The 19,144-nt window shown below is 41.9% G+C and overlaps 1 protein-coding gene across 2 annotated transcripts; it reads right to left on the minus strand.

The window, feature by feature from the left end:
- Positions 1 to 2,921: 2,921 nt before the first annotated feature.
- LOC127577268 (olfactomedin-4-like) lies at positions 2,922 to 18,147 on the minus strand. Of its 2 annotated transcripts, none has more exons than XM_052028318.1 (5): positions 18,029 to 18,147; positions 14,795 to 14,959; positions 9,399 to 9,617; positions 7,492 to 7,624; positions 2,922 to 5,015 (listed from the first exon to the last, which is right to left on the minus strand). In XM_052028318.1, the coding sequence occupies exons 1-5, from the start codon at positions 18,089 to 18,091 to the stop codon at positions 4,201 to 4,203; spliced, it is 1,395 nt and encodes a 464-aa protein (XP_051884278.1). In that variant the 5' UTR covers positions 18,092 to 18,147; the 3' UTR covers positions 2,922 to 4,200. The 2 variants fall into 2 exon arrangements, with proteins under 2 accessions (XP_051884278.1, XP_051884277.1); XM_052028317.1 differs by having other exon boundaries at positions 14,795 to 14,962; positions 18,029 to 18,092.
- Positions 18,148 to 19,144: the final 997 nt, after the last annotated feature.

Genomic DNA, 19,144 nt, shown 5'->3' on the forward strand with positions numbered 1-19,144 from the left:
GGTGCTCCAGTGATGGAGGGAATGAGCTGTGAGGGTGGTGCATAGGCTTCTCGATGTTGTCCCAGATGGCATTAAAGTTCCCAAGGATAGTTGGAGCTGTACTCATCCAGGCAGGTAGAGAATATTCTATCACACTCTTGACTTGAGCCTTGTAGGTGGTGGAGAGGCTCTGAGATGTCAAGAGATAAGTGACTTATTGCAGGATGCTTAGTGTCTGACCTGTTCTTGTAACCACAGTTTTTGTGACTGGTCTAGTCGAGTTTCTGGGCAATGCTGCCCCACAAGTTAAGAATGAGGAACATAGTGATGATAATGTTAAAGGTAGGCTAGAGATACTCCTTGCTGGCACTTTTATGGCACTGCTGTTACCTGTCAGTTATCAACTCAGTTTGTGAGCTGGAATAGTTCATTTGCCAAGGAGTCGTGAATGTAATGAACATTGTGCAATCATTAGTGAATATTCCAATGAATTTTTTTGATGGAAGGAAAAATATTGTGGACACAACAGAAGATGGTTGTGTTTGAGGTACTACTGACAGGAACTCCCTGCATTGATCTCCATGGGCTGGGATGATTGATCTCCAACAAACACACCATCTTTCTTTGATCAAAGTATGATTTCAACCACTGGAGTGTTTTCACTGTGCCCATTGCCTTTGGTTTTACCAGGCACCTTGGTGCCAAACTCAGCCAAATGCTGTCTTGATGGTAAAGGCTGTCACTCTTGCCTCACCTCTGTAATTCAGCTCTTTTCCACATCCAGACTAGGGCTGCAGTGATGTCTCATTTAGAGCAGTCCTGACTAATTGGACAATAGTGAATAGATGCTGCTTGATAGAAGTATCAATCACACCTCTCAGCACTTTGAACTATTTCACCATCAACATTCTAGCTTCCAGTCCTCATTTTGTCCTTCCAGTCTATCAGCCACTTTGCTGAGACTCTAACAGCAAGGTCACAGGGAAATAAGAAGGGGATGGGGAATGATGCGATTGCTCTGTTGGTAGCTAGCACGGGCTGAATGTTCTGTTCTGTAATAAGCATTTTACTTGGTCAAGACCAACTTAAGGTATTCATTTAGCACTTCGGCAATGTCTCTAAGTATAAGTCTCCTTTTTGACCCCTGATTGATTTTTCTCTCCACTCTTATGACTTATTTACCATTTAATTGCCGATAGAAGATTTTTGGATTCCCTTTTATATTATCTGCCAGTGTTTTCTCATACTCTCCTTTAGCCCTATGTATATATCTTTTTACTTCTGCTGAGAACTTTATAATCAGCCTGGTTCTCACTTGTGTTATCAGCCTGACATGTCATGTGCTTTATTTTTCTGCTTTATTTCATTGGCTCCGATCATCCAGGGAACTCTGGCTTGAACTACCCCACCTTTCTCCCTCATGGGAATGCACCCTTGATAATACTTGCATTATCTCCTTAAAGGCTCCCAACAATTAAAATGTTGCCTGCCAATCTTTGAATTCGGTCTAATTGGACCAGATGTGTTCTCATCCCATTGAAGTAATAGAGGCATACAGAAGGCCTTTTGGCCCACCAAATCCCTACCTACCATCTACCACCATTTATATTAATCCTACATTAACCCCTTTCTTGTATTTTTCCCACATTCCCATCAACTTCCCATAGAGTTTTTCACTCAATTTACTGTGGCAAATTAACTCACTGACCTGCATTGTCTTTGAGATGTAGGTGGAAACCCTTGTGGTCACAGCAAGAATATGCAAACTCCATACAGACAGCATCCAAGGTTGGGATTGAGGCTGGGTCTCTAGCACTGAGATGGCATCACTTGTGCTGCCTAATTGATGCTAAGCTGATGCTTCTTCAATTGACTGGAGTGATCTAAATACTTTTTCACAGCTTTGCTAAACCTTATGATTCTATGGCCTTTGTTCTCTAAATGTTCTCCCACTGATACCTGCTCCGCTTGATCTGCCTCATTTGCCAGAACCAAATCCAGTGATGATTCTTGTCTCTTTGGTATGGAAATTGAATGATCAGGAAAGTCCTCCTGACTACACTTAAGAGATTCCTTCCCCTCGTTGCCCAGTCAATGAAGAGGATGCATACCCTGACCATGATCCTACAGGATGACTGAAAGATAAAAAGCTGTTCTAAAAATGGTGCTATCCAGTCGGTCTGGAACCTATACATTGGGACCATAAAATCCTTTAGGTAGGCATAAACCTAATCACTGTTTCAGCCTCCAGATTCCACTGAACTCCAACATAGTGAGTTGCCTGTGACTCTGATTGCAACAGCTTTTGCCTTGTGTAGAAAAAAAAATGGATGGAAAGTCTTTCCTCTTACAGTGCAATGAGTAAACTTCTAGAGATGACTTCTAGTCAGTATTGCTGAAGTTCTTCTAGTCTTCCATGGGAGCTACACTAGAAAATGTTAGAAACACCAAAGAATTTCAGACTCTCTTTCTATAAACAATTTTCCCTGAAGTTTGTAGGCATTTAATTGAGTCAATGAATAATATTTCTCAAGATGTTCTACTCCTCCTTCACTCATTTAGAGCACTTCCACATTTTGTATCAAAAGTTTAAGGTTATAAGCCCCACATCAGCAACTTGAGCACAAAATCAAGGTCAATGATTCAATACGGGAAGGGGAGAGGGCTGCACTTTCTGTGGTATTGCTTTTCAGATGAGGGGCCCCACCTGTGCTTTCTGGTGGGCTTATAAGAGTCTGAGACCTTTTCAAGGAGCAGAGCAGTTGTCCCAGATGGTATTTATCCTGCAACTAACAGCTCCCATCATTATTTTTATGGGATCTTTTTGTTGTAGGGACATTTGCTGCTGGACTATATCACAACAAGAGCAACACCTCTTGGGTATAAAGAACATTAAGGCATTCTTGTATCACAAAGAGCACAATGTGAAAGTCCTTCTTTATTCTTTCCTACTACCAGCATTTACCTCAAAGTTCAATCTCTATTTTACTTAAATGAGTTTGGCAGATGTAATTAGATATAATAAAACTTTTTATTTAGGCACTTAAAAAGCAGGGTATTTGAAGATCCACAGCCCAATTCAAATGAAACCATGCAGATTGTTCCAATGTACTGTGTGAACCATCTCATTAACATATATGAATAAATGCTTGTTTCAAAAGGTGTCATTTTAGATATGGATAAGCAAAGCAATTATAGCCATGCAAATGTTTAAATTTTACATGCTGTTCCTTGAAATTATCTGACTTAGATGGCACTTCACATCGCTGACATAACATCAACTCGCATCTTGTGTGTGAACCCATAACTCAAATACTATGTTCTGTCATTTGCAGAGATGTTAGATAAACTAAGTGCAAAGGGAACACGATTTAGAGCCAGTATTAAATTGTGCTTCTCCCTTACCTTTGCATGTCCTATAGTCTGCAAGACTAATCTTTTCTCTCTAATATCCAGTCCAATGCTTACATATATGTGAGGTGTCAATTTGTAGCTGAATACCACTGAAGAGACTTCGGTCTAAGATACACTTGAGTATCCGCTTGAGTACTTTTAACACTTGAGTATAAATGTAAAGGAATACTGCACTCTCTGCTGCATTGCAACAGTGAGTACATTCCAAAATTATTTCATTAACCATGTGTCTTGAGGCATTGAAAGGCACTGTATAAGTGCAATTTTTTTCAGAATCCCTCGCCGCTGTAAAAGCTGGAGAATGCATTAAATCCAAAGGTGAAGTCATCAGTTTAAAGGTCCTGATTTTCTTCTTTTCTCACTTTTACTACGGTTGTGCACACTATACAGAGCAAATGGTCTTAACAGTAATGAAAAAGCAAATCAAAAAAAGTAGAAGCGAGAAATCTGAACTAAAACCAAATGATATAAATACTCAGGAGGTCAGGCAGCATCTATCCAGACAGAAGCAGAATTAACTGAATCTGATGAAAGGTCATCGACGTGAAAAGTCAGTAATGTTTTTCTCTCCATAGATGCTCCTTGACCTGTTGAGTATAAAGGGCATTTTCTGTTTTTAATATTAAGTTTTAACATGATTGCCTCTTCAAGATTCTGGCTTTTGGTTTTTAACAAACCATTATTTGAACTTTCAGTTGACCTAGGGCATTCTGAAATTGTTAAGTGAAGTTGTAGTAAATATATTTTAATTGCATAAAACCTTTGTTTTAGTAAATATGCTGCAATAAAATAATTAACCTCCATTTGTTAGGAAAACAAGATATTGTAGGCTATCATGTAGGCATCATTAAAAAGATAGAGCTTCCTATCTACTGGGTTGTAGTGAAGACTTGCCACATTTGGAGAGTATTTGACAAGGCGGATGTTGAGATTTTTGGCCTCTTGATTAGTGATGGTATCAAACATGTAAAATATCTCCTCTTCACTTTCACTGACATATCGTGTGGCATAAAGCACACCACAGACCATAAAGGCATTGGTTGCTGCTTTCTTAAAGAGCTTGGTTTTCCAGGTCTGCAACACAGCTAAAGTATTGCTGTTTATTTTACTCAGTACAATATTACCATAATTCTCTTCAGTGGCATAAATAACCCAGATCCCATTTTCATCCACTGAGAAATCCATGTCTGTGTAACCATAACAATTATAATAACAGTAAGGGAATTTGTTTGAATGGCCAGCATTAGGAAGGTTCACATGAATTATATCCTTTGTGATTAAGTCAAATTTGCACATTTCTCCAGATTTATAACAGTTATAATACAAAGACCTATTATAAACCACAACACCAGGGCCCTGGATTGAATTAGGTGTTGTGTATGATGATCTCACCGTAAAATCTACATGACTGTTTAACATGAGGAAGTTTTTGTAAGAAGAGTAAGTTCGTATTGAATTTCCATAAATATTGGAAGACATTAGTGCCACAACCCAGTACAATTCCGGGCTTCCAGACATTGAATCCATGCCCCAGGCTCCGTAAGGGTATGATGAACCATAGGGGTTGATTTGTGCTATTAAAGGCCTGCTGACATTGCGTAAAATTCCTCCAGTACAATTACCTGCAAGGAAGATGATTATAGTTCAATTTTCTTGAAATTATTTTGATACTTTTTCCTCTAATTAATAAAGAAAATAAACCCTCCTTGTCGAACGCGTCAATCTCACCCCATGTCTATCATTCCAATTAAACTTAATCGAATTCTTTAACGTGGTTAACCTTTACATCACTCCCATTAATTACCACCTATGCCCCTGTGATTTCCTTTAGACTTAACTCGTTGCCATGGTATTTCCCCAGATTCAAACTCACATCACTTCTCCCATTGCTTACAGCCAAACCCCTCCTGATCCCATCAGAATCAACACGTTGTCTATTTCATTTTCATCAGATTCACTATGAGTCTCCATCAATTTCTGTTGCAGCATATGTAAATATATGACATGTATGTAATGTGTCTGCATATATGCACGTAGTCACAGAATAGATAGTTCATTTAACCATAGGCTAGCAATTCTATACATCCCCTATTATCTGGATCAGAAGTAAGGCACTTGTGAGTATGCACGTACAAAACATCTTTTAGGTTCAACCCACCCCTGTCACCATCCCAGATTGGCATCACTTGCATCTGGCTTAGACTACACCTGTATTTGAATACAGAATTACATTTAAAATTTTGCCGATGTTAACAATCTTGGCAATGTGGCAAGTAATGAGAATGGTGTCCATCGGCTGCAGCAAGATGCAGCAGACTAATAGAATGGCAAACAAGTAGCAGATGAAATTTTATATAGAGAAACCTGAGGTGGAAGGATAGGAGCCAATATTGACTTAATAGCACTGTTCAAGACAGAACGCAAAAACAGAGGGTTTTAGGGGATCATGTGCATAAATCTATGAAGGTGGAGGAATGTATTGAGAGAGTAGATAGTAATGCATTTGGGATAGCACACACAAAATGCTGGAGGAACTCAGCAGGTCAGGCAGTACCTATGGAGGGAAATAAACAGTCGACGTTTTGGGTCGAGACCCTTCATCAGGTGTTTGGGATCTTGGGTTTCAGGAATAGAGGTATTGAATACTAATATGATACGTTATGTAAAAAACCTTGATAAAGCCATAATTAGAATATTGGATCCAGATCTGGTCACCATACTTTAGGAAGCATGTGAAGGATCTTGAGAGGGTGCAGATGAGAGTTACCAGAATGGGTTCTAGGGATGAAGGATTTTAGCCACAAAGTTTTGATAGCAGGGTTATTGTCCTTAGAGCAAAGATTATGGAGCAATTTGATTGAGGTGTGTGTAAAGTAGACACAAAATAGCTGTCCCAATGGTAAAAGGTCTAGGAGACACAGATTTAAGGTTACGGGCAAGAGGTGCAGGGGATGTGACAAAGAACTTTTCTTGTGCAACAAATGGTACTAGCTGCTGATTAGATTGCTTTACATAGAGCCAACGTGGACTCGGTGACCATATGGCCACCTTTTCTACTGTAAGACACTATCCCTCATCTTCTTTGCCCTCTCCAAATGCAGTACCTCACATCTGCATTCCATTTGCCACTTTTGCATCCAGCTAACCAGTTTATTGTTATCTTCTTACAATTGAGAACTTTCTTCCTTGCTTTAAATCACACTGTCAATTTTGGTTTCATCTTCATAATTATGACCTCCAAGTCATCTAATGTATGCATATGATGAGAAGCAAGTGGCCCAGTATTGAATCCTGTTGAACACTACCGCATACAGCGCTCCGGTCACTTGAGTTCCAGGTTAACTATTACTTTTTGCTTTCTGCCACTGTGTTAAATTGCCACTTTCCCTTGGGTTCCATTGAATTTTTTTTTCTTGGTTAATCTGCCAAATGGCACTTTGTCAAACACCTTGCTAAAGTCCTTGTAGACTGCATCAAATGTTCTACTATCACCCACACTCCTTGTTACCACTTCAAATATTCTATTTAATTAGTCAGAAGTGACCTTCCCATACAAGTTCTCACTGTCTGTTCTTGATTAATCCGCATCTATGTAAATGTGGATTTCACCGCTTAGAAATCTGCTGGAACTGACCTTTCTGTTTTTATTTGGTTATTGTCTTTTTAAACAACGGTACTACATCAGAAAACTTCCAGTTCACTTTTATCACACTTGTAGTTAAGACACAATGAAAAATTATAGCCAAAGCCTGTGCTACTTCCTCCCTTTCTTCTTTAAAGAGCCTGAGATGCATTTTATCTGAGCCTGGTGATTTATCCACTTTTAAAGATGCTTATCAATATTGAGGAATTCCCAACAGTGTCTACAGAGCCAGGAAGCAGTAAGCCCAGTTTCTTCACCATCCAAAGTATACACACCATACATCAGGAATTAAGAGTACTTTTAGAGTGCAGGTATTCTATCATACACCCAGACTTCCATGTAGTAAAATTAAATGTAGTTTAAATCTGAATGAGTTTGCTTGGTATTAAAGATTAATATTGCTAGAGTAACAAAAAAGGTGTGCTAGTTAATGAAACTGATGTATGTAATCTCACCAATTTTTAATTTGCCATAAACAGAAGAGCTCTCCAGTCGGTTCTTCATTTTCTTCAAGAGGTCTTTCATGTTCAGTAAGTTCTGTTTGTCATACTGCTGCAGGGTTAGCACATTGAGATAGGAATCATCCAGCTAGATCAAAAATTAAATCCATTAGACTGTATGTTTATTATAATGTATGTTGTTTACTGTATGTTTGCATCAGTACTAGCAGTAATGGGTTGACCACTTATTGTTAGGGGTAATGAGCAGTCCATTATCAGTGGTAATGTATTAATCATTTATTATAAGAAATTATGAGTAGTCTGTAGTGAACAAACTGCTTATTATCAGAGTTAATGAACTGTTTATTATTAGTGTTAATGAATTAACTATTTATTATTAGGTGTGATGAATGAACTATTTGTTATTAGGTGTGATGAAACCTTAATGTACATACTATCATTAGGGGTAGTGAACAGTCAGCTTATTCCTAGGGATAGTTGCTAGTTTATTTATTATCAGTGGTTATGAACAAACAGTTTACCATTGGAGGTGATGGGCAGACTGTTAATTATTCTGCATAATGAATAGCCTTTTTTTTAATAAGGGCAATAAACAGGATTTATCATTAATGAAGTGCATTTATTTATTATCCTTTTCCCGGTGGTGCTGCCACGTTCTTGGATTCTTCATTCTGTCTCTCTCGGTTATTCCATTATTGTCACTCTAGAATTTCTTTTTGCACTACTTCAGGTTGTGCTACTGTCTTTGCACCATTCTGTTGTTTTGTACTCATCAGGTTGTATTATTACCATATACACTGTTTACTCCATGAGCTTCATGCGAGCAAGGCATTTCATTGCATCCTGGTGTATGTGACAATAAACTAATATGAATCTGAATATACTGTCATTTATTTTTAGGGGTGATAACAGACTATTATTAGGGGTATTGGTCTGTCTGTTTATTATCTGTCTGTTTACCATTTTTTTATTGGGGTTAACTAACAGTTTATTTGTGATTTAGACATAATGAGCAAACTATTCAGGGTAATAAGCAGCTTGTTTATTATTAGGGGTATTGGAACAACTATTTATCAGCTGCCTGCTTATTATTTATGATAATAAGCATGCTCTGTTATTGGGAATAATGACTGCTCTGTTTATTAGGAAAGCTCATTGTACACCTGTTTGCTTCTTGGATTTTTAGACAGTCTGTTTTCTTTTAATTAGGGGGTAATACTTCACTTGTCAAAGGTTTCCTATGCTTGGGTTCAAAGTGTGAGTAGTTGAACAAACAAGGTGTGTGTCTGGAACCCACTCTGGTATTTAAACAGTAATTATGACAAGGTGCTGTCAGGTTTGGAATGGAGTGATCCAAAGATGGCAAATGCACTCTCCTATTTTTAATGTCCTCCGAATGTTTCTTGCTAGGTTAATGAAGTCTAAAATCAAGGCTTTATTCAGAACTTATCTTCAGCTAAGTGCAAAAAATAAATTGCTGGAAGAATTCACTTTTGTGTCGAGACTCTGAATCAGGACTAGTCTCGACCTGAAACATTGATACATCCCTTTTCCCTCCACAGATGCTGCCTGACCTGAATTAGTCATAGTAATACAGCACCGGAACAGTCCCTTCAGCCCAACTTGTCCATGCTGACTATGATGCCCAACTAAGCTAGTCCCATTTGCCTGCATTTGGCCCATAAACCTTTCCCATCCATGTACCTGTCCAAATGAGTTCTCCCAGCAGTTTATATTTTGCTCCAGGTTCTAGCATCTGCAGTCCCTTGTATTTCCTTTCTTCTTCTTGCATCAGTTTATATGCCAGGGTCAACCATTTAGGTTTAGACATAGCCAAAGGGAAAATAAATCTGTTCACAGTTGACAAATGTGGCCATTTTAAATACATAAATTTATCTCACCTCAGAAGAGATCTTTTGAAGTGCCTTAGTGTTTGGTGAAGGAACCTTCTGCACCTTTGCAATTTCTGACCGGAGCTGCTTCAATTCCCAGCGAAGGGGCCAGAAGTTGAGTGGGTGATACAGCTTCTTTTTCTGCATTGCGTCAAACTGACTAAGTCGAGCAGTCTCATTCTGTAATTCTTCAAGGAGCCCTTGGATCTCTGACTCGATAAGTATTATCTTGAAATTTACAGCAGAGTTTAAAGAAAATAGCAGAAAGCACAAGGAAGACCCCAGTTCTCAGGTTATGGTGAAGGAAGCTGGGTTGAAACACAACATCTGTGGTCTATGGCAAGTCTCATATTGGAAATCTCAAACTGCAAGGAGCAGAAGTGGTTTGGAAAGGGGAGAAACTTCTATGAGGCAGAGAGTACATTCAGTTATTATGCCAGGGTCAACCATTTAGTTTAGACATAGCTACAAAGGAAGGTTAAGTTTGTTGACAATCAATGGAAAGAAAATGAAAAATGACAAAACACCAAGCAAATGATGGAGCAGTAGCTCGGATCTACTTAATTGTCCTAATTTTCCGATGACGGATGAGCCACCCAAGAAAGCCAGTCAGACACCATTGGCAGCAAGCTGTTACTCCTGTTGCTCCCAAGAGCCTCATGGCCCTCTTTCTGGGGTCTCACTGATATGGAACCTCTTTGCTCTGTTCCTGGGGTCACTGAGACGGAGCCCCATGGCCCTCTTTCCAGGGTCTCATTGTCTCGTTGCCCCTTCCTTTGTTGCTGAGATTTCATTGTGAGTGAGGCCTCTCCCACATTACCACAAAGTTATTAACACAGAATCCTTTTGCAACTCCCTGGTTCACTCTTCCATCTGAACTAACTCATCACACAATTTTCCCATGCAATCATAGAAGCAGTAACACCAACTCTTTTACCTCATCCCTTCCTACCATCCAGCAAACTAAACAGTCCTTGCTATAAATGCAAGTTCTTTCCTTCTACATGAAGCCCTGGGCCCTATTTAAATTTCCCGTTGTTTGTGTCTCATTTTTTGAATGAATGGGTATTAGCGCCCATGTTTTGATAAAGAATCTTATATCTGAAATGTTAACTGTTTTTCTTTCCACAAATGCTATCTGACCTGCTGAGTTTTTCCAGCATTTTCTGTTTTTATTTCAGATTTCTAGCATCTGCAGTTTGGTTTTGATTTTGCTAAATTTTGCTGTGTGGGTGAAATGTATTGTAATCTGTGTACCACATTCCAGATTAATGGATTTGGTGTCAGTGTCTTTCTGTATGGGTAAATGGTTCTTGACATTTGAGTCTTGCTTTCCTGGTAAATGGATGATGGTGTGTGCATGCCACTGTCTGGGGGAGTGGGTGATATTCTGTGCTTCTCACTGTCTGGGGGAGTGGGTGATGGTGTGTGCATGCCACTGTCTGGGGGAGTGGGTGATGGTGTGTGCATCCCACTGTCTGGGGGAGTGGGTGATGGTCTGTGCTTCTCACTGTCTGGGGGAGTGGGTGATGGTGTGTGCATGCCACTGTCTGGGGGAGTGGGTGATGGTCTGTGCTTCTCACTGTCTGGGGGAGTGGGTGATGCTCTGTGCTTCTCACTGGGTGAGTGGGTGATGCTCTGTGCTTCTCTCTGTCTGGGTGAGTGGGTGATGCTCTGTGCTTCTCACTGTCTGGGTGAGTGGGTGAAGATGTCTGCACCCCACTGTCTGGGTGAATGGCTGAAGGTGTTTGTGCCTCATTGGGTGAATAGGTCAATGATTCATGTGGTCAGAGGATGCACTAGTAACATCACTGGTCATATTTATGAATATGCGTGGGATAGGGAGTTACTTACTCTTAAAAGTTTGAAGCTTATTGTAAGTAAAACTCACCAGAACTCCTGCAGTATCCAAAGCCCTCCATGAGGTACATTATTGACAACAGGATCTGTGCAGCCCTATTGGAGAACCTGATGGCAGCAAGACTCTGCTGTCTAGTGCCCAGTGCTGTGGATGTCAAATTATTTTCAAATAATGTCTGATACAGGTGAAGAATGACACCAGTTGACATAATGGAAAAGACATTAGCTCATTCAACACTAATGCCCACTCCTCTCAGCAGCCTAAGCAGAATTAGACATTAATCTTTGTGCAATGCTATTAATTAGACTTAAACCATGTAGGCACTGCCATCTGTTAGTCTGCACTCAGCTTAAGGAAAGGCCCCCTCCAGCTCCATTTAAATGGACCATCTATTACTTTCAGGTTAGATGCAGATTCATTTCTTGATTTAAGTAGTGAAAATCAAAAAAACTGCAGATGCTGAAAATCTGAAATAAAACCAGAAAATGCCAGAAACACTTAGGTCACGCAGCAACTATAGAGAGAGGAATGGTTAATGTTACATGTCAAAGACCATTGATCAATCTCCTGGAGGAACTTAGCAGGTCGAGCAGCATCTGTGGGAGGAAAGGTATTGTCAACATTTTGGGTCAAAACCCTGCATCAGGATAACCCGCTGAGTTCCTCCTGTAGGCTGTTTGTTGCTCCAGATTTCAGCACATGCAGCCTCTTGTGTCACCATTGATCAGATGTTCTTGACAAAGAGTCTTCAACTGGAAGTATTAACTCTGTTTCTCCTTCCACAAATGCTGAGTATTTCCAGTATTTTCTGTTTTTATATATATAAAAATATATGCAAAATATATATGCAAAATAGTATTTGATTCTTCCAACATTTGGTTCTTGGGAGGTTGTAAAGTCCACAAGGTTGGTCAGGTGATAAGCAATTTGTCTTAACAAATCTTATCAAAGATTTGTTTCCAGTTATGGGATGAGGGGCTTTGTCTTTGTGAGACCCCAGTAGTTATTCCGCTTGGAATGCAGCGTAACCAAGAAAGCGAAGGGAGGCAGCAGAGGAAGATAACCTGCTAATGGAGAGGGGAAAAAGGAGGATGAAAAAGAGATATCTCAGTAGGAGGTCATATCCACCAAGGATTTTCCAGGAGCAATGCTTCTACAATTGTTCCAGCAAGGAACATAAGATGCCTATAATTCAGTAAAGGGGCCCCTCACTGAAATATACCATATGGTTCAGGCACACTCCAGCTACAGAGCCCTGGGAGGACCAGCGGCTGTAAAGGTAATGGTTACCATCCACTTCTACATATTGGGATTGTTATGGACTCGGTGAAAGTCCCTTTAAGATAGAGTGTGTGTGTGTGTGGTGTGCTTACGTCAATAGAAGATAAAGGACGTAATGATGTGGTTGAAGAGGTCAGTCGAAGAAGAAGGGAGAGGGAGAGAAAAAAGGGAGAGAGACACACCAGCCTGCTAGTGTATCGATGGATGAGAAACAATAACTGTGTCTGCCATTGAAATCCACATATGGAAATTGGAAGTAATCCGGTGGAGTTCACTTTGTTGCTGACCTGTAGGAGGAAACAGGTATTTGTGTGGACGACCATGATTTGGATGCTTTTCGTGGTGAGGAAGTCACTACCAAGTCAACACTGAGGTGTTGTTTGGGTTCCATCGTGGAACATTTGGATTTCATAACTACTCTCTCTATGTTTCTCTACATCTACGTCTTATCTTCAGACAACGGTGGTTGTTGAAGAAGCCTTTGCTCATGTTTCACCTTACGGCTTGTGGAACTGAACTTTAAGAACCATTCCTGGACTTGGAGTTTGGGACTTTGCCACACACACACACATGAAGAGTTTAGTTTTTGGGGTTAATGTTCAAGGTTTAACATCTTTGAATTCTAACATACTAACATTTTTACTTCTATTTTTCGTATTGTTATAAGTAGTGATTAATAAAATAGTTTTTAACACTGAATCATGACTCAGTGTGTTTCTTTTGTTGCTGGTTCGTAACAAAATCCTTCTGTGCTGGAGCTTGAAATATTGGTATCATATCCAAGTCTGCTATCCATTGATGCACAAGAGAGATTACAGAGAGTCTCCATTCCAAGACAGGAGCAGATAGAATGAACATGATGGTGCAGTTTGCAGTGGAGCTGTCTTAGGGCTCCAGTGACCAATGTTTGGTCCTGACCTCGGGTGCTATCTATGTGGACTTTGCACATTCTCACTGTGACTCTATTGGATTTCCTCCAGGTGCTCTGGTTTCTTCTGCATCCCAAAGACATGCAGGTTAGTAGGTTGGTATTTGGCCATTGAGAGTTGTCCCTAGGATGTAGGTGAGCAACAGAATCTGGAGGGAGTTCAGGAGAATGTGCGGAGAATAAAATGGGATTAGTGTAAGTGGATGGTTGATGGTCAGCATGCACTCAATGGGCTGAAGAGCCTTTTTCTGTGTGACTTTGACTTCATATGGCTTCACGGGGACGATGGAGGGCACCAGTTGTTGCTCCCTTGGTACTTTGACAATGCTGCATATCAACTCAGAGAAGCAGTTGAAAGGGATTTTGTCCCTGCAAGTCCATCTGATCGTTAGATGGTGTCTGGGCAGTGATCTTGTGGAATCCACAGTGACAATGTTACCATGTGAAATCAAAGTGGCTATTTCATACCTAGGCCTACGTCTTGATCTAATGGTTCCTGATTTCAGTGTACAGCCCATATATACTTGGGCACATGACTGCCACAAAATAATTCTGCTGTATAGAATGTCAGAATGCAGACAATTGGTGTGCTCAGAGGTACCACTGCCTGAACTGCTATGGAGGAACACTGCAGTAGTCAGTCCAGTGGACTTCAAGAAATGTTGTGAGTCTGCTGTAATGGTACACCACCTCCCTGTAGTGAAAACACAGTTGATCAGTGAGCAGGTGCAGTGGAAGAAGAACTGTGACAGTCCCTTTCTGTATGGGCTGTGTGTGACCAAATATCTAACTGTACTAACAATTAATATATTAACAAATCCTCTGCATTCCCATGTTCCCTTCTTCTGTTGCTGATCACCACAACATCTGTCGGCACCAGTGCAAAAATAAAACATACCATATAATAAACACTATAATCCAAGACAATTTTATATTTCAAAGCATATCTCAGAAATTTAAACTAATCACCCTTGTGCATTCCTTGAATGTCTGTCTTCCTTTGCCTGTCCGTGTTCTCCCATACCCTCCCATTCCACTGATAGGTGAAAGGCTGCTAACAAATGGCAATCTCTCATTTATGGCCAACTCTTTTCCACCACCTCAATCAATGGCAACAAAGGAACATTGGAAGAGTGTGGAGTTGCCCGTGTTGTGCCACGCCTGTTTGAACAAGTTGCGTTCACCCCTGCACTGACTCAACAATTTATAAACTGCACTCCCTTTGAGAAGTGATGTCTGCTTTTAAGCAGTATAGGCGAGCTTTAATTAATGGTAGCTACTCCCAAAGAAGCATCCCCTGCTGGAGCATGCATCAATTTACTGATATTTGCTCACCTCTGATGACCTCTCTTGCAGAGAGTTGGAACAGTTCTGTGAAAGGTCTTGCAGCTCCATAAATCTTTCGACTGGAAACTCCCAATCAGCAAAGTGCACTTTGCAGACACATTGATTCCCGTTCTTGAGCACTCCATGAACCTGGTGGTTTTGCCTTTCTGTGTCCTGCTAAATACAATATTCAGTCGCTTAATAATGCGCTTAGATTCCTTTCCACTACATCACAGTGTGCCCCTAAAGGGAATAAATTGCAGAAATAAATTTCATCCCAGCTCTGATGAAAACTAGAGGGGCAAATTCAAAGATTGTAAGATTAAAAACCATTAAATGATAAAGAGGTTCCTTGGACTAACCACCCAATCTTAAGGTGACAATTTAACTAAACAGTAATATTGTATTGCTAACAAATTGAATAGTTTGTGTCTGTGAACCAAAAACAATCATGATATTCTTAGGAAACAGCTGGCCTTTTGGGGAAATGAACAAAATATGTCCATCCCCAATCAGGTTGACAAATATGAACTGGCTTCAACATGCAGCATAAAATAAGGAGCAGCCATAACTCGACTCTCTTCTACCATTCGCTTGGATCAGGTGTGCCTGCAAATATCTGGGCCAATCCAGAGGATGCCACAGTCCTTGGTTCAGGAATAAATTCAAATAGTCAGGAAACCAGAACTGAAAGATCTCGCAGGGTTGCAGGGCTGAAGGTGAATTGGAGATCAGGAGGGATGAGGCTCAGGATGGAAATGAAAGCAAGGTCTAAGTCAGAAAGTACATGGGTGAAGAGTGAACAGAACTTCCTGTGATCTGGGAAATGTCAGAAGTTTTAGACAAACTCATGTTTATGAAGAGGAGAATGGGGGAATGACAGCCAAGTCCATATTGTAAAAAAAAATCTAAAGATAACTGCAGCAGATGAGCTGAGACAGGGTGAAGCCGGACATATTCAAGAGTTGGAAATGAAGGGACTCTCAAGGTCACATATGGCACTTAGTAGCTAGGAAGGATGGAGTTTGTAGCAATGACCAAAGACAATATTGGAGGAAACATCTGCTTATCCAGAGCTGAATATCAGACAAGCTGATTAACTGCCCAGAGGAGGGGTTGACAGAGGTGGTATTAAGGGTACCTTCATCATACATTTGGAAACTGATGCTGGGTTTTTGGATGAGGGGCCAAGGATGTATTCCTTGTGGACATGAGAGATAATAATGTAGAGTGGAAAGGAGAATCATTGCAGCTGATTCTCTGGCTTTGACTGAGTAGGTAAAAACGAACCCAGGTGGGTGCAGTCCCATGGCAGTTGATGACAGTGGAGATGCCTGACCATGGCAATAGAGGAGAGTAGAGCAGAGCAGTAATGTCCAGCTGGGTGGCCACCCTGGTCACTATCCAATGCCCTGTTTGAGCCCTGACCCACACATTGCCCCAGGCCACTGCAAGGGTCAGGCCAGTCTGTCTGTCAGACATCACTTTGAGGTCCTTAACACAGAAATTACATGATCATTGAAGGAACAGACCTTCAATGAAAAATGAACCTGGGTGAGGTTGTGAATTAAACCTTGACATCAGCACCTTTTGAGGATGGTGAATCTTTAGAATTCTTTACCCAAGCGAACTGTGGATGTTCATTCACTGAGTTAATTCAAAACAGAGACACAAAAGACTGCAGATGCTGGAATCTGGAGCAACAAACAATCTGCTGAAGGAACTCAGCAGGTCGATCACCATCCGTGGAGGGAAAGGAACTGTCGACGTTTCAGGTTTTAATGGTGGTCAGGAACACGAAGGACCTCTAGCTGAATTTTCTTAGAGGTCAGGAACACAAAGAACCGCTGTCACCAAAACATGAACATTCCTCCCCCACCCCCACAGATGCTGCTGGACCAGCTGACATCCTCCAGCAGATTGTTTGTAGTTCCTAATAGAAACAGAGATGGATGGATTTCTGGACATTGAATGTGGGGGATAGCTCAGGAAAATGGCGCCGAGATAGGTCAGCCATGGTCTCGACGGGCTGAGTGGCCTACACTTGCTTCTATTTCTTACGTCACATCAGGGAGCCTTTATTCGCGGATCTGTGTGGTTTGTCCCTTGTCTTTTCCTGTGGAATAAAGGAAGGTCACCGACGCCCCTTCGTGCCCTGGTTTGGTGTGGTGGCCGGACACGGCCGCTGTCCATGCCGTCCGCTCGGCGACAGACGCCGGGCAAATGTCAGCGGCGCCGTGGGGACACGGCACACACACAAGTGCCCGGCCCCTTCTCTCGATGGGAGCCCATTGATCTGGAAATGATCGCTGCCGTGATACACCCCGCGGGAAACCACTTCTCTGTGCGGTTTCCACACAGAAAAGAGCCCAAGTGCGCCTACTTTCTAGGCTTGCATATAAACGAGCAAAAGGAAGCAGCTTTTCCACGAACGATCCCGCCAAATGTTTGGTGCAGTAATGAGAGGAAATCTCCCCCAATCTTTACCAAGTGACAAGCTCACAATGAGGGGAACGGTACCTCGCCGCCTTTACTAATATCCTTTTCAAATCCTGCTGTCAAAGAGCGGGGTTTCTGTACCATTATGGAAGACCGCTCCTTGTCACAAACTTGGGGCTGACCCTTGGTCTGACAGAACATCAAACTGTCCGGAGCGACAGTCCGACCGTACTGTTCGTGAAACACCCAGAGGGGGCGGTTCACCAGGATGGATCAATCCCAACTCGTGGTAGGACGTCCATCGCCGCTTCCCAAACCCTATCCCTGATGCTCGGGAACTGGGATCTCATCATCACACTTATGAAACCCGGCTGGGATTTTTTTTCCCGCTCAAGGGTACGGCGGGAAGATAGGAAGCGCGAAACAACCCGAACGGCGCACTAGTTTAGCAGAGGGAAGAAGGCGGCGGGGTGCGTGCGAGGGGATGAAAAGATGGGAGAACTTGGGGAGGGGAGAGGAGAAAACTAAAGGAAGAAGGATGCGTGAGGAGAGAGGCGGAGAGAAGGCAGGAAGGACGTGTAGAATGGACTGAGTTCTAAAAGGGAGCCTCCGGGATTGGAAAGGTAAGCAAAATCAAACTGCCGGAGGGACTCAGCGGGTCAGGCAGCATCTGTGGAGGGAAATGGTCAGTCGAGGTCCGGGTCGAGACCCTCCATCTGGAGACGGTGAGGCCAGTTAATGGTTGGTCATTGCGGCTGTAAGAAGCGAGTAAATCAGGGCAAGTCATCACGGAGAGATACTCACAGCAGAAGGCGAGACTACGTTAGGCACAAGGAGCGAAGCAATCATCAGATAAATGACAGTCATCCTGAGATCTCCTCGGCAGCCTGCGCGGGAAATATTTATTTATACACAAAGTGCCAGAGGGGTGGGGACAAAGAGGGGGTGGGGGAGGTGGAGAAGGGAGGAACTACAGCGCGGAGAGATTCAGTGGGGAGCCGGTGAGGGGAGGAAGGGGAGGTGATTTTGTGTAAGGAGGAACCTCAGAACCAGAAATAGATGGGCAAGTTTGGAGGCAGGGTATTTCGGAGGGGATATGGGAGAAATGTGCAGGAGGAGGAAAGGAAGGCGTGGGATGGCAGAGAGAGGGGAGGGGAGGAGAAGTGGTGACGAAACCAAAGCCACAGAGAAGTGAGTAGCAGAGAGGAAACGAAATGCAGAGGCTGTAGAGAGAAGAGCTCCAGTGGAGAGGAGAAATAGAGAAGTGATGAGAAAGAACGTAAAAGGTTTAGGAAAATGTGGTGGATTGGGGAGGGAAAGGGTGAGATGAATCATTCAGTGGGAATACTGGAGGAACTAAAACAATGTTAGGGAGAAAGGATATGTAGAGAAGAAAAGTGAGGAAATGGAGGTGATAAACTGCAAGATGATGAGTTCTGTAGTCAAATATCCTGATCCCACAGAGGCAACAAAGGCCTAAATCAGGAAAGTGGTGAAAGTGCCTCGACAACACTGGCAAAATTCTCTCCACTTATTTCCTTCTCTAGAATTACCCCACTTGCACCTTTCTACAAAAGGTTCTGCATCAATGCCTACACTCTGTCCTTTGGCCTATCTCATTGTCCCATCCTGGGCTCTTTCGGCACTATCCTTGTGAAAGAGCTTCATTTTTACTTACACACTTCACCTCACTCAGCATTGGCAAGAGTGAATCCAACTGCCTAATTTCTCCAGAAACTTTGCACCCTTGCATTTGATCCCATACCTTTCCATTGCATTAATTGTATTCACCCGCATCATTTTCTCGATAGTATTTTCTGTACTTGTGACTCACCTCAAGCTCCTTCCCTAATTTAACATCTTCACTTTCAATTATAAATTACATGGCCTCATTACCATTTACCATACCCATCCCTGGAA

The sequence above is a fragment of the Pristis pectinata genome, chromosome 13 (genome assembly GCF_009764475.1).
Source record: "Pristis pectinata isolate sPriPec2 chromosome 13, sPriPec2.1.pri, whole genome shotgun sequence".
NCBI classification, from domain to species: Eukaryota; Metazoa; Chordata; class Chondrichthyes; order Rhinopristiformes; family Pristidae; genus Pristis; species Pristis pectinata.

Coding starts and splice junctions, on each gene's coding strand:
- LOC127577268 (XM_052028317.1), bottom strand. CDS start 18,091: ATGACTGTCATTTATCTGATGATTGCTTCGCTCCTTGTGCCTAACGTA. Junction 9,618..14,794: donor TGCAAGAGAGGTCATCAGAG/GTGAGCAAATAT, acceptor GTAAATTTCAAG/ATAATACTTATCGAGTCAGA. Junction 7,625..9,398: donor TTCAAAAGATCTCTTCTGAG/GTGAGATAAATT, acceptor TTTTTGATCTAG/CTGGATGATTCCTATCTCAA.